At 37.5% G+C, this 25,963-nt stretch overlaps 1 protein-coding gene across 2 annotated transcripts; it reads right to left on the bottom strand.

The window, feature by feature from the left end:
* Positions 1-205: 205 nt before the first annotated feature.
* Positions 206-25,951, bottom strand: CUTC (cutC copper transporter). 2 transcript variants are annotated; one of them, XM_019459115.2, is made up of 9 exons: positions 25,731-25,947; positions 22,815-22,886; positions 19,921-19,980; positions 15,620-15,829; positions 14,876-14,911; positions 12,081-12,214; positions 3,420-3,447; positions 1,687-1,792; positions 206-712 (listed from the first exon to the last, which is right to left on the bottom strand). In XM_019459115.2, exons 1-9 carry the CDS (start codon positions 25,789-25,791, stop codon positions 598-600), a joined length of 822 nt encoding a protein of 273 aa, XP_019314660.1. In that variant the 5' UTR covers positions 25,792-25,947; the 3' UTR covers positions 206-597. The 2 variants fall into 2 exon arrangements, with proteins under 2 accessions (XP_019314660.1, XP_019314661.1); XM_019459116.2 differs by lacking the exon at positions 22,815-22,886 and having other exon boundaries at positions 25,731-25,951.
* Between the last annotated feature and the right edge of the window lie 12 nt (positions 25,952-25,963).

The raw sequence follows: 25,963 nt of genomic DNA, 5'->3' as shown, positions 1-25,963 counted from the left end.
TCACTTCTGCCTTTATAAGTCTGGAAACTTTTGTATCCTGCTTCCCATGTCTGGAGATTTTCATGTTGTATCATTTTATCCTGTGTCTTTAGTGTCTTGCCCATCTAATGAGTACATAATAAGGAAAAAAAAAATGAAAGAAAAAATATTCCCTTTTATATTTGGCTACAGACTGTATTTAGGATAAGAATAAAAGACTCTACCATTACAGAATGAAAATTTTTATTTTACAAATGAAAAAGCAAAATACTGCTATTAAATTGACCCTGAAGTCACACTCTGAATTCCTATCTTACAGTTCAATTTTCCTAGTTCATCAATTAATTCCACAAAATAGACTAATTAAACCTTTGTCTGTGGAAGAAGCATAGACCACATTTAACCATGATAATGGAGATGGCTGGCAAGATTAAGCAAAGGAATTGATTGTAGCTCTGTTTGAATTCTTTGTCTTCTTGGAAACAGTCTCTATAGCCACGTGAGATTTAAAGACTGTGACTGTCCTGGCCAGAGAAGAAGGTCAAAGCTGTGTCAGAGAATTAAAAACCACTCTTCTACCTTTATCTTGTGATATCCATGTCTCTCAGAGAGGTCTGGCTAAACCAGAATATTCTTTGCAATAGCATTCAAAGTCCTTACTTGTGCCACATCTGTTACCTTTAGAGAATATTCTGAGCTAGAAAGAGAGGCTCCCATGGCAACAGAGGAATTTCTGCAACAGAAATAATAAAAGGACAGATAATTATATAACTTGTTAAATGAGCCCTCCTACTGGCACTTCATTTTATAGGCTACTTAATGGCAAGAAGACAGGAGGTCAAGGGCTTGGATTCTCATATTTCATAATTTTTACGAATTACTTACTTAAAAGATCTAGTAGCCAAATCTACCTGACAGTATACTTGATTTTATATCTAGTAATGTAGTTTTGTTTTGTTTTGATTTTTGAGAGAGAAAGCACGAGCAGGGGAGGGGCAGAGAGAGAGAATCCCCATGTAGAGTCCAAGCTCATGAATCATGAGATCATGACCTGAGCTGAAATCAAGAGTTGGATGCTTAACCAACTGAGTCACCTAGGCGCCCCTCTAGAAATGTAGTTCTAAGGCTCTTGCTTCTTTTATATCTCATTTTTCCCAATTCTAAACAGAAATAATCAACTACTTAACAATTCAGTTATGTGAATCTTCCAAAGTGTAATAAAAAACTCGCAATAGTTTCAATTTCTTAATAGTGGCATAATTTCAAAATAACTAAAAATAGGGAACAAAGGTGAGGGATGATTGACTAAGAATTAAAGGTAGGAGGGATAAAAATGACTATGACTCCTCCATCCTTATACCATAGTTATTAACTTCACTAAAGGAAATCACAGTTGAATGCACATACATACATATCTGACTCATTTGAAGCTTAGCTGCTGAATTAGAGTTTATTATTAACTGGTCTAAGTTTAGCAATGACTTAAATATATAAAGATTCACCTAAGTTCAGAAAAGCCTGCTTATATGAGGCAGGATAAAACCATTTGCAGTTGAAAAACTGCAAGAACAAGGTAATACTTATGTATTAATCACAACATTCCATTCATTAATCATACCACCAATAAGGTCTTCCTTACTGGAAGGAAATCAGGAAATTCAAGATTAATCCATCCCTTCTTACATGAATCAAAGAATATATTCTTACCGAAACTTCATTCCTGAATCTCTAGCAGACCGAGCAGAACAGTGAAATTCTGTAGCACCCGAACCCTCAAGGATCCTTTGTAGATTTCTGTCTGTTATGCCACCCCCTGTTGGAAAAATAAGTAATACATTAAGAAGAATAAAATTTTGTATAAAACTTAATGACTAGCAATGGCTGCTTACTCTACCTGAAATTCCCATGCCAAAATTTCTCATTGACTTAAGAGTTACTCTCTCCCTACTATGCTAGAATGAGATAAGAAAGGAATGATAAAAGACAGACTATAGACTCTGGAGAACAGTTAACTAATAAGGTCACAGAACCTGTATGGTGGAATCTTATACATCTATTGGTTCATATAATGATGCTATATATTACTGACTTTAAAAAGATTGTTCTAGGGCAAGGAAAAATCTCTATCCCCACTCCCTCTCAATTAAAGCAAAATCAAAACAAAAAGTAAGGATAGGTTTGAGGAAGAAGCTACAAAAGCACAGCCTCAGAGATGTATCTGAAAGACACAAATTCTCTAACTAGTATTCAAAGAGCACATGACTTGGAAATGGGGAAAAATGCAAGGTGTTGCAGTTTATTCAATATAATATCAACTTTGTTTTTCACAGAAGCATCTGATTCTACTTTATTAAAACTGTACAATTAAGAACTTGGTAAAGACTCATTTGTTTTGTTGAACAATCTCTTAAATATTTGTATACAGATAATCATATTCTGAACTAATACCAGATTAAAAATATAACATTACTGATCTTTTTATTCTTCTTTCCTAGTATATAGTATGTATTTAATAAAGATTTTTTAATGACTGATAAATTATGTACTTGGTAACTCAAGCTATTCAAGTCGTTGAAGTAACTTGACTTTACACACTCTTTTGGACTCATCAACTTGTTTTTTCTTAGTGGTACAGTAATATCACTGAGCCCTAAGAAGTTGAAAGAACATAGGCTTATTTTAGACACGTGTAAAGATAAAATGCCATGATGCTTTTAACTTTAAAATACCTAAGGATAAAAAAAGATAACAAATGTGGCAAAATGTTAAATGTAGGAAATGAGTAAATGAGTATTCTTTATGCTATTTTCTACTTTTTTACATGTTTGAGAAAATTAATATGAAGAAATTAAGATTATCTTTATATCTCTTTCACTCTGATTCTAGATCCCCTTATTAATTCTTTAAAAATTGTTCACCCCTAATGAGCCAGAATGTACCTAGCTGATTTCATGGTTATCATCAGGAACATATGTCCCAACTGTTCTAGTAAAAGGAAGAATTCAGTGATCAGAGATTTTCAAGAACCAAGAGAGTATTATATTTGTCCAGAGATACCGCCTAAATGTTTGCTTACACCTTGTTAACAACTAGGACGTTTGGCCCTAACTCAACATAGCAGCATCGAACTTGGTGTGCCTCACCAGAGATGAACATCCATCCACATTCACAAAATTCTATACTACGGAAGATGGAGAAACCCCAATCCCAATCTACTTCCTTATTTGCTACTCTCTGAGCTAATCCCTGCTAGAATGTTCTCCTTATCTGAAGTTTTAAATTCCAGCACACATTTCTCAATCTTAAATTTTTAATCAAATTACTTATTCTTCTCTCTGAATACCATGTATTAATACTTTCTCTCATATCATCCTGCCTCCTTTGTTCTTTCTTCACTGCACTTCAGTGTTATACTAACAAATGGATAGATAATTAAATACCTGGCATTACCACAATCCTGCCTTTTGCCTGAAAAAAGAAAAAAAACACAAATTTTAATATCTTTCTCTCAAATGAGATATAAGGCAGTGAGAACAGAAACATGAGTGAAAGTATATTAAATTTTAAAAACTATTACTAGTGCCTAACTTTCAATAGGTCATCTCTAATTCTTTGGGATCTTGGGTAAGTAAGATGTTTAGCATAGTAACTCTTTCTATTCAGAAAGGTTATTTTATTGTATTGCTTTGAAGACTTGGTACTGTGATGAACACAAAGGAGACTATGCTATAAACACTGAATAATCACATCACCTTAAGAAAAGTCATTACTGAAAAATAACATTAATTCTGAGTTTTTGCTATGCAGCGGAATGGAAGTAGTTGAATTTAAACAAGATTTTAGCAGAAAACAAAGCACAGCATAATAGTAAATTACTGGGGGAAAAAAAAAACCCTATTCAAGTCTTGTATCCTCAACTAAATTCCCTAGCTTCTTATATCAGCTAAAAAAAAAAAAACCCATGAGTCCATTTAACTGGGTTTTAAGTAATAAAATCAGACTATATGGATTAATTTCTGATAATTCTGGAAGACAGGTATTGAAGTTTCTTTACCTTTATTCAAACTTTCATTACATTTCCTAAATAAGCTTTAGGGATATACTCAGTATCACTGAAAGTCAAAAGGATATCACCCCAAATGCAAATTTAGCAGAACTACTAGTAGCAGGTAGGTAGTGATGACAGAATAAAAATTACACATTATGTCAAGCTCACTAATTTTCTGAATAAAACCATTTAAATTGTATGGAAAATGAATTTTTTCACATATGTTTCCTGAGAGGAGTCTTTAATACCAAACCAGCCAATTCTGCCACTCAAAACAATTCCAAGTCATTTGCCTCAACTGTGCAGCTTATTATATGCACACAAAGTTGGGTATATAATCTTTCTTCTATTGGGTACTACTGAACTATTAAAAAATTCAATTAAGAACCATAAATAGGGGCGCGTGGGTGGCTTAGCCGGTTAAGCATCCAACTCTTGATTTCAGCTCAGGTGTTGACCTCACAGTTCCTGAGGTGGAGCCCTATGTCGAGTCCCCCTACTCCCTGGACTGCAAGCGAGGAGCCTGCTTGGGATTCTCCTTCCTCTCTCTCTGCCCCTCCCTCCATCCCCCTCTCTCAAAATAAATAAATAAACTTAAAAAAAAAAAAAGAACCACATATAGCTTAGTTTCTTTTTCCACAGAAAAAAATGAAACAATTGATTAATACAGTCAATAAATACAATTAATGTTGAGAATACTTAACTTCCATATCATGTCCAGTTAGGACAAATAAGAAAACAAAACGATTGGCTTAGTGTGGGGAGGGGAAAATGGGGACTGGAGAAAAAGGGGTAGTGCCATCCAATGTGGGAAGGACAGAAAAGGAAAAAGAGGATATGAGAGAACAGAAAAGAGAAACCAAAAGAATGGAATAAAGTAAAAATTAGCTAACTTCTGTAATAACAAATGTGAAGAAGGGAAGATAAGCAGAAAGTCTCAAAAGCAATAAAGCATAAAAACAGTAAAAAGGGAAGGTAATAACAGTAGGGAAGATGATAGAGATAATCATGAGCAGAGGGAGAAACAGCCTTCCCTTTACTTTTAAGACAAGTTATACTTTAATGAGCTCTAAGTAACCAGCAGTGTAGAGTTAAGATAAGCGTTCAGTACGATTGGTGAGGGTCTTTATGTAATAGCCACAAACTCTAAAACAGCTCCAAAGAGCTAGATATAAGAGTTATCTTGTGAAAAACATTCCAAAAAATTTTTTTGAGAGAGAGGGCACAAGTGAGCGAGGGGCAGAGAGAGACACAGAGAGAGAGAGCGAGAGAGAGAGAGAGAGAGAGACAAAGAGAAAATCCCAGGAGTGGCAGAGAGAGACAGCGAGGGAGAGGGTGACAGAGAGAGAGAGGAGCGGGGCTCACCTGAAGCAGGGCTCGTGCTCACCCAAGTGGGACTTGGACTCACCAACCATGAGATCGTGACCTGAGCTGAAGTCAGATGCTTAATTGACTGAGCAACCCAGGCACCCAAAGCATTCCAAATTCTTTTAGTTAAAAACTGATATGCTTGATCTGCACATTGAATGCAATCCCAATCAAAATTGCACCAGCATTCTTCTCAAAGCTAGAACAAACAATCCTAAAATTTGTATGGAACCACAAAAGACCCCAAAGAGCCAAAGTAATGTTGAAAAAGAAAACCAAAGTGGGAGGCATAACAATCCCCAATTTTAGCCTCTACTACAAAGCTGTAATCACCAAGACAGTATGGTATTGGCACAAAAACAGACACATAGACCAATGGAATAGAATAGAGAACCCAGAATTGGACCCACAAATGTATGGTGAACTAATCTTTGACAAAGCAGGAAAGAGTATCCAATGGAAAAAAGACAGTCTCTTTAAGTAAATGGTGCTGGGAGAACTGGACAGCAACATGCAGAAGAATGAAACTAGATCACTTTCTTACACCATACACAAAAATAAACCCAAAATGGATGAAAGACTTAAATGTGAGACAGGAAACCATCAAAACCCTAGAGGAGAAAACAGGCAGCAATTTTCTTTGGCCTCAACCACAGCAATTTCTTACTCAACACGTCTCCAGAGGCAAGGGAATTAAAAGCAAAAATGACCTATTGGGACCTCATCAAGATAAAAAGTTTCTGCACTGCAAAGGAAACAACAAAACTAAAAGGCAACCGATGGAATGGGAAAAGATATTTGCAAATGACATATCAGATAAAGGGTTAATATCCAAAATTTATAAAGAATTTACCAAACTCAACACCCGAAAAACAACCCAGTGAAGAAATGGGCAAAAGACATGAATAGACACTTTTCCAAAGAAGACATCCAGATGACCAACAGACACATGAAAAGATGTTCAACATCACTCATCATCCAGGAAATACAAATCAAAACCACACTGAGATACCACCTCACACCAGTCAGAGTGGCTAATATTAACCACTCAGGAAACAATAGATGCTGGTGCGGATGTGGAGAAACGGGGAACCCTCTTGCACTGTTGGTGGGAATGCAAACTAGTGCAGCCACTCTGGAAAAGTGTGGAGGTTCCTCAAAAAATTAAAAATAGAACTACCCTATGACCCAGCAATAGCACTACTAGGAATTTATCCAAAGGATACAGGAGTGCTGATTCATAGGGGCACATGTACCCCAATGTTTATAGCAGCACTTTGAACAAGAGCCAACTTTTGGAAATAGCCTAAATGTCCATCAACTGATGAATGGATAAAGAAGATGTGGTTCATATATACAATGGAATACTACTTGGCAATGAGAAAGAATGAAATCCCATCATTTGCATCAACATGGATGGAACTGGAGGGTATTATGTTAAATGAAATAAGTCAGTCAGAGAAAGACAGATATCATATGTTTTTCCTCACATGTGGAACTTGAGAAACTTAACAGAAGACCATGCGGGAAGGGCAGGGGAAAAAAATTGTTACCAACAGAGAGGGAGGGAGGCAAACCAGAAGAGACTCTTAAATACAGAGAACAAACTGAGGGTTGATGCTGGGCTGGGGTGGGGGAGAGGGGAAAATGGGTGATGGCCATTGAGGAGGGCACTTGTTGGGATGAGTACTGGATGCTGTATGTAAGCAATGAATCATGGGAATCTACCCCCCAAACCAAGAGCACACTGTACACACTGCATGGTAGCCAATTTGTCAATAAATTATATATTTTTAAAAATATTAAAAAGAAAAAAAAATGATATGCTAGAGGTGTCTGGGCGGCTCAGCCAGTTAAGTGTCCGACTCTTGATTTTGGCTCAGGTCATGATCTCATGGTTCATGAGATTGAGCCCCGCCTCAGGCTCCGTGTGGTCAGTGGAGCCTGCTTGGGATCCTCTTTCCCTCTCTCTCTGCCCCTCCCCTGCTCGCACTGTCTCTCTCTCTCTGTTTCTCAAAATAAATAAGTAAACTTAAAAAATTATATGCTGGTGCAGAAGGGGAAACAGAGACTGTTAAATTAGTTAATGACAATACGATAAGGTGCAAAAAAAAAAAATTTCTTTTGCAGATATGAGTCAACAACAACTTGTGCTCTATAATGAGGAAATTAGAACCCCCCAGACTAGTATTTAAGTATCAGGGCCTCAGTAAAATAATCAAAAGTGACCTCCAAGTCCAGCTTCTGGCATATATGTCACTGAAAAAGCATATAATTTTTCATGACATCTGAATTATATGTCATTTTGGAAAGACAGCTCCAAAGTTACCAAAAAAGCTTATATGTATACATACTGTGAAATCTGTAGACTGACATTTTGTAGATTTTTCAGAGAACCTCCTTCTGATCAACTTTTTTTTTTTTAATTTTTGATTTTAGAGAGAAAGAGCACGTGAGCAGAGGAGAGGGGCAGAAGGAGAGAGAGAAAATCCCTAGCAGGCTCCATGCTCAGCATAGAGCTCAACCTGGGGCTGGATCCCATGGCCCTGGGATCATGACCTGAACCAAAATCAAGAGTTGGATGCTAAAATGATTGAGCCACCCAGGTGCCCCCTCTTCTGATAAATTTTTTAAACCCTGATCAAATTGATCTATCATGAAAGTGTTTATCAACGTCACTTTACTAACTCATCCATCTATCCAACAAATATTAAGTGCCTACCATGTTATCAGGCACTGTTCTGGATATAGAGAATATTATGGTTGAAATGACCCAGCATATGCCACTGTGGCATAAAAATAATTTTGAGTTGAAAGCATTTGAGTTCCTGAAATTCCTTATCTGCCCTAAAAGCAGAGCCTCCCAAAAGAATTCAAAAAGAACTCAATGGTCAAAATTCCCCTCTGGGAGCAATTCATCAGCACCATACCTAAACAAGACATTGTCATTAAACTTTCGTATCTTCAATCTATTCTCATTAGGGTGCACCTATTTATCTTTCCAAAAAGTCTTTCCTCCCACCCCACAAATGCTTTTCCTCCTTCCACTTCTAAATTCCTAAGTGCCCCTCCCTCTACCTCCTCTTCACCTATTAAGATGGTATGTAAGACCCAAATTCTAAGCACCTCCTTTAGTCACATTTCTTTGTGAACTCCAATATATATACATAAGTGATTAAAATCTTTTTTCCTCCTGCTAATCTGTGTTTTGTCAGTTTAATTCACAGGCCCTCAAACATAAAACCTAAGAAGGCAGAGAAATAGTTTTTCCTCCCTGACACAGTAAACAAGATAATGTTCCTACTCTTGTGCAGCTTTCATGTTCAAGGAAGAGAGACAACATATAGGTATATTTATGTAATAAAATTTCAGGTAGCTGTAAGTACAATGAAAAAACCATAAAGCAAGGTAATGAAACAGAGCGTAAAAGGGGGATGGGGCTATCGCACAGAATTTAATAATTGTTAAGAGAAATAAGTAGAACAAGGCCATTTAGTATTCTCAAATGTGCAAAAGAAAAGCATCCATAAACAAAATGTTTACTATCTAGAAAGCTGAAACGATTCTAGGAAAAAAAGTAATTTAAAAAAATGTTTATTTTTGAGAGAGAAAGAGAGAGCTGGAGTGGGGCAGAGAGAGAGAGGGAGACAGTGGATCTAAAGCAGGCTCTGCACTGATAGCAGACAGCCTGATGCAGGGCTTGAACTTACAAACCATGAGATCAGGACCCCAGCTGAAGTCAGATGTTTAACCCACTGTGTCACCCAGTCACCCCCCCCCCCAAAAGTCACGTTTAACTGTTTCTTCCAAGTGAAAGCTTTTCAACACATGGACAAATTAAATGAATTCTGACACTTTGGGGAGGGGGGTTTCCATAAGATTACTGAGAACTGTATGCTTACCTAAAGCTATCAAAGTGATTTAACAACATAAAGCACTTACATAAGTATCAGACTTTGTGCTATTATCTGAAGTAATCCACAACTATTCTAGGAGGTAGGAGGTAGGTGCTATTAAAATGCTAATGTTGTAGATGAAGAAACTGAAGTTTAGAATGGTTAGGTAGTTTGCCCAGGCTTACTGTTAATAAATGGCAAAACTAGGATTTAAACACAGACTTTCTAATCCCCAAACCTAGGCTTTAACCAGTATATTATACTGCTAGATAACTGCTTCAAAAAGTAAAGTTAGTGTTATCTCACTTATATGTGAAATCTAAAAAAAAAGTCCAATATATAGAAACAGAGAGTAGAACATTGCTATCTAGTGAGGAGGTGGGGAAAACAGGGAGATGCTGGTCAAAGGGTACAAAGTTGCAATTATGCAGGATGAGCAAATCTACAGATCTAATGCACAATGAGACTATAGTGAATACTTCATTGAATTCTAAAAATTTGCTAAGAGAGTAATATTTCAGATGCTCTCACCACACACACACACACACACAATGTAACTAGATGAGATGCATATGTTAATTAGCTTGACTGTAACTATTTCATTATATATATATTAACATTGAAATATCATGTATACCCTAAATACATGGAATTTTTCTTTTATAAAAAAGAAGTAAAGTTAGCGTATGAGAATATTTAACTTAATGCTTCCTGCCAACCAATGATTAAACTACAAATTACATTCGCAACACAGTGATAATGAAATGCAAGACATGACTATGGCAGTTATATCTACATTATTCTCTACTCCACAGTGAGAAAAAATTTAAAAATGAATTCAATTCTTCTATTTTAAAACCCTTCAGACTTTCCCACTGCCCCAACGATAAAATACACACTCCTCAACAGTTTTCAAGGCTGTGGACAGCATTCTTCTCTTTACATCCAATATTCTGGTTTCTTCAATATCTTAGTAAGTTACTCTTTCCTGGTCTTTGTATACACTATTTCTTCTGCATGAAGCATTCACCTATTCCCCTTACCTGCTTTTACACAGATAACTTGTAATCATTGCTCAAATGAATGTGTGTGTGACTCTTCTCCTGGGAGCTAACTACTGCCAACTCCATGCCCAAAACTGGGGTTAATTCCTCTCAAATGTGCCCCTTTGTACCTTTAAAAGTTAAAAAAAAAAAAAAAAAAAAAAGAGTGGGTGGGCACCTGGGTGACTCAGTCAGTCAAATGTCTGCCTCTTAAATTTTTTTTTTAATATTTATTTTAGAGAGAGAGAGTCAGAGACAGAGACAGAGTGTAAGCAGGGGAGGGCAGAGAGAGAGGGAGACACAGAATCCGAAGCAGGCTCCAGGCTCCGAGCTGTCAAAACAGAGCCTGATGTGGGGCTCAAACCCACCACCTGTGAGATCATGACTTGGGCCAAAGTCAGAAGCTTACTTGACTGAGCCACCCAGGCACCCCCAAATGTCTGACTCTTGATTTCAGCTTAGGTCATGATCTCACAGTTGCGAGACTGAAGTTGGGCATGGAGCCTGCTTAAGATTCTCTCTCACCCTCTCCCTCTGCCCACTCCTCGCTCTGCGCATGCTCTTTCCCTCTCTCAAAAAAAATATTATTTTTTTAAGTAAACTCTACCCCCAACGTGGGGCTTGAACTCACTATCTCGAATGAGTGGCATGCTCTACCGAGCCAGCCAGGTGCCACTTAGTACCTTTTTTTATAGCACTCTATTACAATTGCTTGTTCTATTAAAAGTGCCTGTTGTGCAACAAACTCCAAGGGCAGTGACTACACACACACACACACAGGTCACCACCACAGTACAAATGCCCTGCAGTTAATATATACTTAATAAATACTTGTAAAATCAGTAAGTTCCAGACTAGCAAAGTCACATCAGATCCTTAGATGAAATTTCTGAAAATTATTTTCATGGCTATAAGAAAGTGAACATAATTAGATTTCTATACAGAACACCAAAAAAATATTAGTAACAGGAGAAGTAATAATAATAAACTAACATGTAGTAAGATCTATTATATGTCAAGCACTATGCTAAGGCTCTTACATATCTTCTCTCTACCAATCATCAGAACAACCCTATAAAGGAAGTATTAAACTTTTCTCAATTGCACACATAAAGGAACAGAGGATGAATAATCTACTCAACATTACAAATCAAATAAGTATCTGAGTCTTAAATCCAGAACTCTCTTGTCTCAAAGTCCATACTCACTAACTCAAAATGGCTCTGGACTGGTGTCAGAAAAACAGACATACCACAATTACAAATTTGCCTGCTCTACAAATGATGCTAACTCATCATGGAAATTCATACAAGGGTAAAACATATTTCCTCCTATCCTGATAGATAGGGAGAGGTGAAAGAAGAATATAATTTTAGGTTTAGAATTCATTTCCACGTGATAATTATTTCAAAATTTTTATGGGATCCCCTGAGTATACATAGGCTGACGGTGAGATGATGTGGCTTAAAACAATGTAATGCTAATGGCAGAGAAAAGATAAAATTGGCTGTGGTTATCCAAGTTAGATCAAAACCTTAAGCACTGGTTACAATTTGACTTCAAGAGTCTTAAACACTAAAATGCTCATGTGAAAGAAATAAGAATTATATAAATATATTTCTGCCTGCTTGCTTTTCTGTATAGGGTAATCATTAAGTCAGTATTAGCTTCATAACCTCGCTGAACAACAGAATATCAGGAGCAAGCACAACAGAGTTAGGAAGAAAGGAAACAAACTGTGTGTACCTGATCTATGAGTCGCTTTATTAGGGGTAGCCCTTCTAGTGCCGAACTGTCACATCCACTGGTCAATACTCGTTCAAATCCCAGGGTTAAGAGGGTCTCTAGAGCTGCCACTGGATCATGAACCATGTCAAAGGCTGAAATAAATAAAACTGATTTGAATTTTGAACACATATCCTCTAATACAGTGCTTTCCAAAATGTAGTATACACACAGAGGTGTGCTGGACCTAGCCTGTATTGGCAAGCCAGAGCCAACTGTTAAATATTCAGGAGTTCTGCAAGCATGATTATTATCCACTGACAGCCTGAAATCAGTCAAGGTGGGAGAATTTAAACCACAGAACTCAACAAATACTATGTACCAGGTCTCTCTTCGTCCAAGAACTAGTTTACCAGCACACCACAGTCTACATACCATCATGGTACGTGTGAACATTTTAGATGGTACCCACCTGAACAGATTTATTTACTTAAACACAGATTAAGAGTGAAACATTTCCATTTTTCATGAGGTATAAAAGTTTCTCTTTAAATTCACTTAAGGGGCGCCTGGGTGGCTCAGTTGGTTAAGCATCTGACTTCAGCTCAGGTCATGATCTCACCATTTTGAGTTCGAGCCCTGCTTCGGGCTCTGTGCTGACAGCTTAGAGCCTGGAGCCTGCTTCAGATTCTGTGTCTCCCTCTCTCTCTGCCACCCCCCGCATTTGCACTCTGTCTCAAAAATAAATAAACATTAAAAAAATTTTTTTAATTCACTTAAGATTTTATTTAATGAAAATTATTACATACATTTGCACAGGTAGCACTCAAATCACTCTAAATGTGATAGGCAAGTGACTCAAATTTGGAAAACTGCTCTAAGGCTTCAGACAAACTGGACAAACCTCACTTGAGACAAATATTACACTATTTCCTAAAAAGGCCTTGGTTCACATTCTCATTATTGATTAATATTTTGTACTATTCCATTTACTCCAAATACTTATGGCTCACAGTACAACAATTGTTCACAACAGACTATATAAACTCGTAATTCCCTTCTACCTTCTAAGAGACTTCTCTCCTCCTCAGGGAGGAAAGTGGCACTAGGAACCTCAAAAATAAAAACTTCTGCTTTGGTTCTCAGCACTGTTACATGATTTGGAAGTTCTAATCCATGGCAGATTAAGGTTAGACCCCTCTACATTACCCGTTAGCGTATGCAGGCAGCTAAATGTACCACAGAGATTTTTCCTTTTTTTGTAGCAGCGCCTCACCAGTGATTATACTATCATACTATCTCATTAAATGCATGAGTGAAAACAATGTAGAACTTACAACAATGCAAAATTTTGAAAATACAAAAATATTTTTGTTAAATGTATTGAAGGAAAAGAAATTTGAAATGATTTTCTTAGTTTAAGAAGAGAAAAATACATTCTATATGACACATGTACTTTTTAAATTATTTAGCATGTCAAATTTTAAACTATATACTTTTCAGATAAGTGTTTACTGATTAAAATTACTTTTCATATTTACAAACTTTTTTTTGGCTACTCTCAAGGTGCTGGATTTTAAACATTCTAACATCTTTTAGTTATTGCTAGTTTATGAGAAGCATTGCTAAACAGCAAGTCAAGAAAACAGTTTTCTGGTGGTATAATCCATTTCAAAAAGCAACAAGAATAACAAATGCTTTATCTCTAATTTCTGTAAATAGATGCAAATGACAGAGCCCACTCTTATCCTAATCTTTGAATGCTTACTCGAAACGGCAGAAAAACATTCAACAATTTCTCATGCATATATCAAGTAAAAAAAAAGTTTTGACTGAAGACTTCTTTCTTTTCACATATAACGGAGCGCCCTCTGCAGGCAAAATTGACTTGTTCAGTTTTACTAAGGTTTAACAAAAGTGTACGGAAATTAGGACTACCTGATTTATAGATAAGAAGTATTTTTTATATGAAACTATCAGATAATTTTAGAAACCATTCTGATGTAGACAAGCTATCAATAACGCACTTTTGTACACAATAGTGAGCATCTGTTCATTGACTATCCAGCATCTATTTCTTCTTTCCTCCTTCCTAATAGTAACCAACTCTTATGCAGATATCCACCCCTTTCCCCACCTCTGCCCATGAATCTTATATTCATCTGGGAAAGCTGGTCACATCACTAGTTCCTAGAATGGTCTTGTCTGGCTTAAGCCAGGCAATACATTTCATTTCACTGGCCACACACTTTATTCTTTTTTTTTTTAATTTTTTTTTTTAACATTTATTCATTTTTGAGACAGAGAGAGACAGAGCATGAACGGGGGAGGGGCAGAGAGAGAGGGAGACACAGAATCGGAAGCAGGCTCCAGGCTCCGAGCCATCAGCCCAGAGCCCAACGCGGAGGTCGAACTCACGGACTGCGAGATCATGACCTGAGCTGAAGTTGGATGCTTAACTGACTGGACCACCCAGGTGCCCCACAGCACTTTATTCTTTTGGGGGTTGCACATGATCTAAGGCGTCTAATAAAAAATGAATCTCAGGATTCTTGCTTGGAATGCTGTGACAAGTACATACACTTGTAGACAATTCCCACTCTCTCCCTCTATTATATCCCACCACACCAGCATTTACTTTTAACAACTTTTCATAACTAAGTTTCAAATTGTGCATCTCTAAATTTATAACAGTTATAAAGAAACCAACTGGTAACACTGTAACACTTTATGTGTTCCATAAAAAAGTTATGGCATTTGGTAAAATTAGAAAACTGACACCGTTCAAAAGAACTTCTAAAATGGAAATGACTCACCTCGGTGGAAAGTGACTGGCAGAGGACGGCATATAGCTACAAAAATAAAGTCAAATAACAATATAAATGAAGAGATCGTCACTGGTTGGTGTATATAGAATTTTCCATGTTAGATGGGACTTTTTTATTTTATACTGTCCTCTCCTAAGAAGCAAAGACAGTGAACTAAGATAATAAAATGGCAGCCTTCCAAATTCAGAATTCTTATGTTTCCATTAATCTCTGATTTTCATTAAAAGAAAAAATGGTCATCCATTCTTTAGCCAGACTAAATAAAAATTATGCGATCTGGTTATTTATAAAGGCAGCATTACATCTATTACTTTTACCCCTCTGAGAATCTTCAAGAAATACTTTGGCTTAGAATTATAAGTAGTATGCTTCTGTCCTCTACACATCTCCCCATCTTCAACAACTGCAATAGCCTTTGAAGTGTTTGGTGCAGTGATTAAAGGAATCGAGGCAAACTTCCCTTAAACCTTCCAGGAACAGCAGCAGAACTTGATCCATAACAACTGAGGAGTCAGTAGGACTAGAACGTATACCTAGATCTGCCCCAGACATCTAGATAACTGTTTAAAATAGGTCAGTATAAGTGCCTGCAGGTGTGACTGAATTCAGTTTTGCAATTGCATTGTTTTTTTTTTACTTGCAGTGACACACAATATTATGTTAGTTTCAATATCAGAAGTATTCAATGCAATCATCATTAGAGGCTTTTTGGTCTCAGATACAAATTCTTACCCACAAGGGACATGCACAACTCTTTGTCAATGTGTCCATCTTCAGTCAATGCTCCAAATACCAAACCATCAGCACCATAAAGCTTGGCAAGACGAATGTCAGCCTTCATCACCTCAACTTCACGATCTGAATATAAAAAGTCACCTCCACGCGGCCGAATCATCACAAAAACTGGAATCTGGACACACTGCTTCACTACTTGAAGGACACCTAAAAGAATATAGAGAGCAGACTAATTAAAATTCAAATGTGAACTAACATCTCTAGGAAGTCAATAAAATTTATTAGCTCTTGTGTATCACTTCTATAAGAAAAGGAAGCAATGACTGAGGCAATCAGAGATAGATCTAAAGAGAATGACAACCCTAAATTTAAAAATGTGCATATAATAGAAGTTAAATAAGAAAACCAAGGGTAAAAAAGAGCAATTTAGAAAACAGAAAAAATTTACTGAATTTTTAAAAGCACTTGTCAGTTGACTAAAGAAAAATCATTTTGCTGGTATGTAACATTGGAAAGTGAATTAACAGGCTCAATATTCTGCCAGTGTATTCCATAAAATCCAATGTTTCCTTTCTAATTGATTACAGCTCTGTTTAGAACCTACTATAGAGACGTTTACATAGTTCTAAAGTTTATGATCCTTTAGGAACAAAGAAATTAATCAAAGCCTTTTTTAAAAAGAGTTATGTAAAAGGAAGCAAAGTTCTACTTATTTGTGATTTTATAAAGAGATCTATGAACAAAAATACCTAAATATGACAAAATTCATGACTAATTCAGAAACCTCAATAGTATATATCTTCCATGACTGGTGTTAGTTATATCTTGATAAACCCATCTTAAGCTGAAAAGATCTTAAATCCAAATGCCTTCATTACACCTAACCTACTGAACATCATAGCTTAGCCTAGCCTACCATAAACACGCTCACAACACTTATATTAGCCTACTGTTGGGCAAAATCATCCAATAGAAAACCTATTTTATAATACAGTGTTGAATATCTCATGTAATTTATTGAATACAGTACTGAAAGTGAAAAACAGAATGGTTTAAGTGTATTGGTTGTTTACCCTCGTGATCGCATGGCTGACTGGGAGCTGTGGCTGCCCAGCATCATATGAGAGTACCATACCACAAATGGCTAGCCTAGGAAAAGTTTAGAATTCAAAGTACAGTTTCTACTGAATGCATATTACTTTCACACCATTGCAAACTCAAAAAATCATAAGCCAAACCATCATCTGTTGGGAACCGTTTGTATAATTTCTGTGACAAGTGCCATTGTGTTTATGAACTTACTTCTTTTTCCTTGCTAAAAGATCCCCAATTTTGCATGGAATAGCAATATGCCCAGCACCAAGCAATGAATCATGATTACGACTGCAAAGAACAGATTGCATTCAAATTTAGAGATGGTCTGGGGATTTCACAGAATGGCCAGGGAATGCCCTCCCTTAGTGAGAAGATTCCAAAGGTCTACAGCACATATAAACCTTTATACTAAATAATGCTATCATCAACCTCACAGTAACATAGAAGAGTCAAAAATTCATACAGGGACTTCTGCTTTTGACCAAGACAGAGTAACAGGAACTGGATTTATCCTCCTACCTATAATAACCAAAAAACACATATGAATATGAAAAATATATGAAACAATGGTTTGAAAGACATTGTATGTCAAGCAACAAAGAACAATGATGCCTGAAAGATGGGAAACAAATGAGATAAGCTCTTTATTTAATCCAAATTACTACCTTGAGGGTTTTCTAGGCTGCAGTATAGAAAGGGGGAACCCAGGTGGAGGTCAGAGAATTCTCTGAGTTGAAGAGACAAAACTGAGAGTCCAGGGAGACCAAATGACTAGAGTTCACAGGAGAAAGTACCAGTGGGAAGAGAAAGAGAAATCTGGAGATTTGAAGAGAATCCCCTTCTAATATTCAGCTCAGTAGTGATGAGTGCATATATGCAAGGAAACCATACAAGGGCCAGGGGAAAAAAATCCACTGAAAAGAATTAGAAAGAAATAGTGCCTGTCATTCACACCTGGTGCACCAAAAATAACACCTATTCCCAACAGGCATATAGGAAAAGTTGAAGATTCATGGGGCACTGGATAGAGAACACAGAAGGTTCTTGCTTTTGGTAGTGGGGAATAATTAACTCTAGACTGACCACTGCTCCAGACCTGCTTAACAAACTTTAAAGCCAGGACCCAAAAAGAACAAATTGTTTCCAAATAACGTAACTGCTTGAGAATGTTTATAGGAATGCAAACATATCCAGGACCCAACAAAATAAAATTAATGTCTGGAAGCCAATAAAAAATTATCAGGCAGGAACACAAGATGCATCATGAGATGATAAACCAATCAAATGAAACCAACCTAGAACTCATACAGATGTTAGAATTAGCAGCCAAGTCATTAAAACAGCCACCATAACTTTACTCCAAATGTTCAAAAGAGTTCAGAAACAACACGCTTGATATAATAGCCTCAAATTAAACTTCTAGAAACGAAAACTATAATGTGTGAGATGAAAAACACACAGTGTGGGATTAATGTCAGATTAGACATTGCAGGGAAAAGATTAGTAAACTTGAAAACAAACCAATAGGATCTATGCAAAATGAAACACAGAGAAAAAGGAGATTAAAAAGAAAAAAAGAGAGGGGCGCCTGGGTGGCTCAATTGGCTAAGCGCCTGACTTTGGCTCAGGTCATGATCTCACGGTTCAGGAGTTCAAGCCCCATGTCAGGCTCTTTGCTGACAGCCTGCTTCTGATTCTGTGTCTCCCTCTCTCTCTGCTCCTCTCCCACTCACGCTTTCTCTCTGTCTCAACAAAACAAAACAAAACAAAACAAAACAAAACAAACCAAACCAAACCCAACATAGTTCATCAGTGAGTTGTGGGACAACTTCAAGCAGCCTAAAACAAGTATGTGACATCTTTGAAGGAGGGGGTTTGAATGCTGAAAGTTTTCTAAATGTGATGAAAACTATAAATGCACAGGTCCAAGAAACATGAAGAAAACTATAGTCAGGTACATTGTTATCACATTGCTGAAAGCCAGAAATAAAAAAATTTTAAAGCAACCACAAAAAAGAGACATACAAAAAACCAAAAGCAAAAGCAAAACCAAAAACAAACAAACAAAAAACCACCACCAAAAATCCACAAGGTATGGATGATAGCAGATTTCATACGAAAGACAACACCAGCAAGAAGACAGTGGAGAAATATCTTTAAAGTACTGAAAGAAAAAAAAAAAAAAAACCGTCAACCTAGAATTCTACACCCAGCAAAAATATCTTTCAAAAATGGAGAAAGATGTTTTGAGACATACAAAAGCTGAAAGAATTCATCACCAGCATAGTTGTAATACAAAAAATTGTTAAAAGAATTACTTCAGGAGAAAGACAGATACCATATGGTTTCACTCTTATGTGGATCCTGAGAAACATAACAGAAACCCATGGGGGAGGGGAAGGAAAAAAAAAAAAAAAAAGAGGTTAGAGTGGGAGAGAGCCAAAGCATTAGAGACTGTTAAAAACTGAGAACAAACTGAGGGTTGATGGGGGGTGGGAGGGAGGGCAGGGTGGGTGATGGGTATTGAGGAGGGCACCTTTTGGGATGAGCACTGGGTGTTGTATGGAAACCAATTTGACAGTAAATTTCATATATTAAAAAATAAAAAAAAAATAAAAAAAAAATAAAAAAAAAAAAGATTCATAAAAAAAAAAAAAAAAAAGAATTACTTCAGACCGAAAGAGAATGAAATCAGATGGAAACACAGACCTACACAAAGGAATGAAGAACACCAGAAATAGTAACTACACTGATTGTTTTCTCTTTTACTCTCTTTAAGAGATAATTGACTTTTTAAACAAAAACTAGTGTGGAGTGTATGTATTTTTAACATAGATAGAAGATAGCAGTAAGATAGATGTATGACAACAGCAAAAAGACCAGGAGGGAAGAAATGAAGACAAAAGTCAATATGCTAAGGATGCCAGGATGGAAAGAGAAAAGAAAAAAAACCCTGGCCCTTGATATTACTGCAGAGCAACTAAACCAATAGTAACTACCTATCTCTCAACTTTTTGATGTACTGTATGAGGATCACATCTTTGATAGATTTATTCATAAGCATAAGCATTTCTAACTGATACAATATCCACAGCATAGTTAACACATTAGTAACATTAGTAAAAGATCTCAATAAAACATATTACCCATTGTCTCTGGGCTCTATAAACTCCTCCTAGAAAATATGAAAACCAGACACTTACCCATGCTAGGTGTGGTTCCTCCTTCCAGTAAGCCAGAACATAATTCAATCCGACCAGCACCTATGATAATAATAATAAAAAAAGCATTGCTCAATACAATAAACTTTTAAAACTTAAAAATTAAGAACAGTTTTAAGAAGCATTGCTCAAAAATTATCGTTCAAAATAAACATTTATGAAACAGTAAACTTAACACTTTTTTCTAAAATATAGCAAAGATTCTTAGAAACTGAGAGAAATCAAATTATAAAACCAGAATAACACTCTATTTTTAATCCCAACTATATTCTGCAACCCATATTGTGTTACTGATAGCCAAATTTAAGAGTTAATTCAAGTTAAGCTAGATCTCCTGAAAATTTGTATTAGAAGGTTGCTTCTCCATGAATAGGGATGTAACTTACAATAAATAAGTTTCTGGACTGATCACAGTGGAACACTGACTCTTCATTGATATTAACAATCTTTTCAAAGAGTGTCTAAGCTTTAAAAAAGTATAAGATAATTTTAAGTAGCTTAAATCAAGATAATTTCAAGAATAAGAGAATGCTGAAAGCAAATCAACTATCGGACTACAGCATCATGTCAAAAGAGTCTCAGGATCCAGCTTGAAAAGGCTCATACCAGCCAAACAGAGGACACTCTGAGCATCAGTAAGAATAACCATAATGGAGTAAAACACATCAAATATGTCTAAATCTAGATTCATATTGATAAAACAATTCACTGGGGGATAGAAAATAAACTCATTACCCAAAAATCAGTAAACAGCAGAAAAAGAGCAAGCATTAATCCTGCCTTTCTTATAGAAACTGAACCCCAATATAACCAAACAGTTGATGAAGGAAAGTTCTTTATAGAAGCATACTTCTAATAAGTGAAAAGTAAATAAATGTTAGAATTACTATAGTACCATTTTTCAAACCCTACTAAAATAGGCACTGCTAAAATCATTAGGTGAAAAGCTGAAAGAAAACCTTATAAAGGATGGATCAGGCTAACAATATCTGAATCCACTGCAGGCAAAAAGCCCATAGCTTGTTTTTGTTATGGCCTAGAAGTTAAAAATGTTTGTGTATGTGTTTTTCAAAAAATAAAAATCTTTACTGACACACAATTCACATACCATACAATTCACCCATTTAAAGTGTGCAATATATGGGGCGCCTGGGTGGCTCAGTCGGTTAAGGGTCCGACTTCAGCTCAGGTCATGATCTCGCGGTCCATGAGTTAGAGCCCCGCATTGGGCTCTGTGCTGACAGCTCAGAGCCTGGAGCTTGTTTCTGATTCTGTGTCTCCCTCTCTGTCTGACCCTCCCCCGTTCATGCTCTATCTCTCTCTGTCTCAAAAATAAATAAACGTTAAAAAAATTAAAAAATAAAATAAAATAAAGTGTGCAATATAATATTTTTTAGTATACTTATAGAGTTTGGCAGCCATCAACACAATTTTGGAACATGTTCATTACCCCAAAAAGAAACCTCATACCCTTTAGCAGTTACCTCCCCTTCTCCCATGCCCCCAAACCTTAGGCAACCACTAATCTACTTTCTTTCTCCAAAATTTGACCAATGTGGAAAATGCATATAGGTGGAATCATACAGCATGTGGTATTTTGTGACTTTTTTCCACTTAATGTTTCTCCACTTGCAATGTTAGAATAATTTCAAGATTCATCTATGTTGTAGCATGTATCAGCATTTCACTCTTCATTATTGCCAAATTAAGAATGGTTTTTACATTTTCAGAGGATTATATATATATAAAAAAAAAAAGAATATTCAACCAAGACCAAATGCGGCCAGCAAAGCTGAAAATATATACTATGCTGCTCTTTACAAAAAGTATCCTGATTCCCATATAGATGAAAGATTGGGCACTTGCTGGAAATAGTAGATGCTGAGTGATGGGTATGTGGGGATTCATTATACTGTTCTACTTTTGTATATGTTTAAAATTTTCCATAATAAAATGTTTTTAAAATTTTCTGATCCTAAGATGATGGGAATTTCTTTTTTTTTTTTTTTTGCATTTATTTATTTTGAGAGAGAGAGAGAGAACACGCGCACACATACGCATGAGTGGAGGACAGGGAGAAAGAGGGAGAGAGACAGTCCCAAGCAGGCTCCATGCTGCCAGTGCGGAGCCCCACGTGGGGCTAGATCTCACTACCACAAGATCACGACCTGAACAGATATCAAGAGCTGGATGCTTAAACAATTGAGCCATCCAGGCACCCCCCAGGGATTATGGGAATTTCTATGCTTCCCATTAAAGCAGGTTCAGAACACAAAAGAAACTTTGAGGTAAAAATAATGTTAAAAAAAGATAACGATAGGGGCGCCTGGGTGGCTCAGTCGGTTAAGCTTCCGACTTCGGCTCAGGTCATGATCTCTTGGTTCATGAGTTTGAGCCTCACATCTGGCTCTGTGCTGACAGTTCAGACCCTGGAGCCTGCTTCAGATTCAGATTCAGCTCCTCCCCTGCTTGTGCTCTGTCTCTGTCTCTCTCTCAAAAATAAATAAATATTTTTAAAAATTTTAAAAAAGAGATAATGATAAAAGTCTCGATGATGAAAATGGAAGCAAATCTCTTAAATCATCTTTAAATCAATAGTTTGAAAAAAAAAATGAAGTCTTTGCTAAGTTCAATTAAAAAAAAAATGAAGTTGGTGAGTAAGCACTACTGTAGACACTTGACTCAAAATGTGATCTACTGGAGGAGTAAGATTAGAAGATGATAATTTTCCAGTATGTTTTCCAGTCGGTTGGCTGTTTTCACAAAGATTACTAGGATCCTTAGTAATCACAATGGCTCCCAAGATCAGTTCAACAGGATTCATTTTCAGATTCTTACAGGGACTGCCAACTGTCATTCATTCTCTTTTGTCTTACCTCCTCTTTCTGCATTCACAGCTGACTCTACTGAATCAACACACACTTCCATGAGAAATCCATTTGCTGCTCCTAAAATACATGGAGAACAATGTAATTTCATGATGGTACTATCCATCCAGACCAATCTACCACCGTTATTTTATATTTTGCTGCCAAAATACAATGTCCAATGTCCAAATCCAATAATCCAAGTAGGTAAGTATACTAGAGACCATGAGTACAATAAAATAGCATACTGATTATTTTTTTTTAATTTTTTAAACATTTATTTATATTTGAGAGAGGGGAGGGGGCAGACACAGAATCCGAAGCAGGTTCCAGGCTTTGAGCTGTCAGCACAGAGCCTGACACGGGGCTCAAACCCACAAACCGTGAGATCATGACCTGAGCCAAAGTGGGTCGCTCAACTGATTGAGCCACCCAGGTGCCCCAACAGCATACTGATTATTAAACTGATGTCTCCAAACTATGAAATAAGTATACAAACATATGTATAAGAAATTACACTGAGGAAAATACACACTGAATGCCAAATTAATTTTCCTAAAGCACAGACCTCATCATCACATTCTAAGTTAGATTGTTTTTGATGTTTCTCAGCATTTTCAGAATATGTTTAAACGTTTTTATAAAGATCATGTTTAAGAAAAAGGATGGACTTCAAATTTTGGCCCTACTACTCATCTGTGTGACCCTAGACAAGTTACTTAGCCTAAGTTTTCTATGAAGCAAAATAGGCTTTAGTACCTACCTCAGAGTAGTGAGCACTAAATAATTCATGTAAACTGGAGAGTACTCACTGTGTGTTCAAAAACAGTTATCATTAATAAACTACATACTCTTTCTTCTATATACCTCCAGTTCCCCCCAATTCCCATCCTTGCTCTTGATTATGGCCATCTCTTCAATCCACAAAGCCGTGCCAGCTCCACTGCTGAATGGTAAAATCTTCCAAGACTCACATTACATCACATTTCCATATTTCCCCTCTCTCAAAGTAGGAAATTGTATCTCCCTCTTTTGAACTCATATAACTCTTCACAGATTATGTGCTCCTTTTTAAAAACTAACTGTACCTTTTTAAAACACTAATTACTTTCTACCTCTTATTATTATGTATATAGATAAGTGTCTGTTCACTCTTAGTTGACTTAAAGTTCCTAAATAAAGTCTTTATGTGAGAAATCTTTATCATCACCCATAGCAAGCACAGTGTCCACCCTGGTATACAACAGTCATGCAAAGATTTACCAGAGGCTGAATAATTATAAATTCAAAAATTTCAATCATGTATTTACACTACAAGTGTGATGAAAATAAAGTTTTGAGTTTTTCTGTAAGTGAAGCACATTGTTTTTGTTTACAATTCAGAATATTAAATGTACACTTCATGCAATAAGACCTGAAAGAATGTGCACCACATACTAATAATGGTTACTACTAGGTAGCAGATTTGGAATTACTTTTACTTTCCTCTTTTTTACTTTTCTATGTTGCTTTTTTTCCTACCCAATATTGCTTTTATCGTTTTAAAAAAGGCTATTTAATTTGAAAAACCAAAATCTATCATCTGCTTACATCAAATTGCAAAGGTCTCACGTATGTAAAAGAAGATGATCAGTCTCAAACTGTGAAAGAGTTAAGTGCCACACTATGTTCTCAACCAATAGCACTGCATTCATTCCAAGAGTTTGCGGATAGCCACCCAGACCAGCTGTCACATCAATCTGACTGGACAATGCAGCTGGGGTACCATTTGCCTCCCAGGAGAAAGGATGTTGGCCAGGAGATGGTGGAGGCGCACACACAAGGCTATGACAGCTGTCCAGGAACAAAGTTATTTGTGGGAATCAAAGACATGTGTTTGGAGCAGCAGTTCTCAAAGTGTGGTAGTCCAGTTACCTCTGGGGGCCTTCAAGACCCTCTCAGAGTCTGTGCAGTGAAAAGTATTTTCATAATAATGCTAAGACTTTATTTGCCTTGTTCACTCTCATTCTCTCACAAGTGGAGTGGAATTTTCAAGAGGCTACCTGACATGTCAGACTGAAAGCAGAAGCAGGTACAGCAATTCCATTAATCCAGATCTTCAAGAGATTTGCAAAAATATAAAATACTGGCATTCTCTTTGTTAGGAAGATATTTTTCACACACGCACACAGATGTTAGTGGTGTTAACATGTAATGGGTTTCCAGTTAATTAGCATTTTAAAATGTTTCCATTTCGAATACGGTCCATACAGATAGATTTAACCTATATAAATGAGAGGTCTCTAAGGTTCTCGATAACTTTCAGGACGGGAAAGGGGTCCTGAGATCAAAAAGCTTGAGAACCGCTGGTCTGGAGGAACCGAGAGTTCACGAGGCGGAGGATCTGCCAAATTCCCCAGCACCTGCTACGCCACCCTGCCTGGCGCAGCAGCAAGAACTCGGGACGTGGGGCAGCCACAAGCTCGGGCACTTGGCAGCGGTGCGGCTTTGGGGACAGTCCTCACCCCCGCCGCAGCAGCTACAGGTTACTAAGAGGTCACCACGGTGAGGCGCTGTGTTCAGCGCTCGACAGCTAACAGTCCCAGCGCTGCCACGGGTTGGGGACTCGCAGCCTCGCGTGGCGACGGGAAACGTGGGGCTGAAAGAAGTTAACCAACTTGAACACGGTCGCACACTAGACGCGGCGGGATGCAAACCCACACATCTAGTTCCGGAGCCGCTTCACTCTCGCTACAAGCCCCTTCTCAGGCCCTCAGCTTCTACATGTTTAAAGCCAGAACTTGCCGCGCTGAGGGATGTGAGAAGCCGGGGAAAGGACTCCGAGAGAAATCGCTACTACTCCACTGGCCAGAACTCCCGTAGGCCCGCCCCTGACAGCGAAAGCGGCCGACCGCCCCCTCCCCCCCTCCCCGCCCCCTTCTGTACCGGACTTCCCGGACGGTATGCGCGCCCGTTTCCGCTCCGAGGAGGTCCCCTGCCTCTTCATGCTCGACGCGTCCCTCCCTCGTGCGTCTTCGCTTTCTACTCAGGGTCTGGGTTCCGGCGCGCGCGCCCAACGAAGCGCGGCCTGATGGCTGCGCGCACCCCGGCGCGTCTCCGACACCCAGACCCAGCAGCCCCCGCGAAAGACGAGTGTCTGGCGCAGTCGCAGTCACTGC

The sequence above is a fragment of the Panthera pardus genome, unplaced genomic scaffold (genome assembly GCF_024362965.1).
Source record: "Panthera pardus isolate Hobbes unplaced genomic scaffold, ASM2436296v1 HiC_scaffold_22, whole genome shotgun sequence".
Lineage (NCBI taxonomy): Eukaryota > Metazoa > Chordata > Mammalia > Carnivora > Felidae > Panthera > Panthera pardus.
Note: the sequence above shows the minus strand (reverse complement) of the source record. Positions and strands in the feature narration are given on the sequence as shown.

Coding starts and splice junctions, on each gene's coding strand:
- CUTC (XM_019459115.2), bottom strand. CDS start 25,791: ATGAAGAGGCAGGGGACCTCCTCGGAGCGGAAACGGGCGCGCATACCG. Junction 14,912..15,619: donor GTTGTGCATGTCCCTTGTGG/GTAAGAATTTGT, acceptor TTATTTTTGTAG/CTATATGCCGTCCTCTGCCA. Junction 12,215..14,875: donor GCCAGTCACTTTCCACCGAG/GTGAGTCATTTC, acceptor TATTTATTTCAG/CCTTTGACATGGTTCATGAT.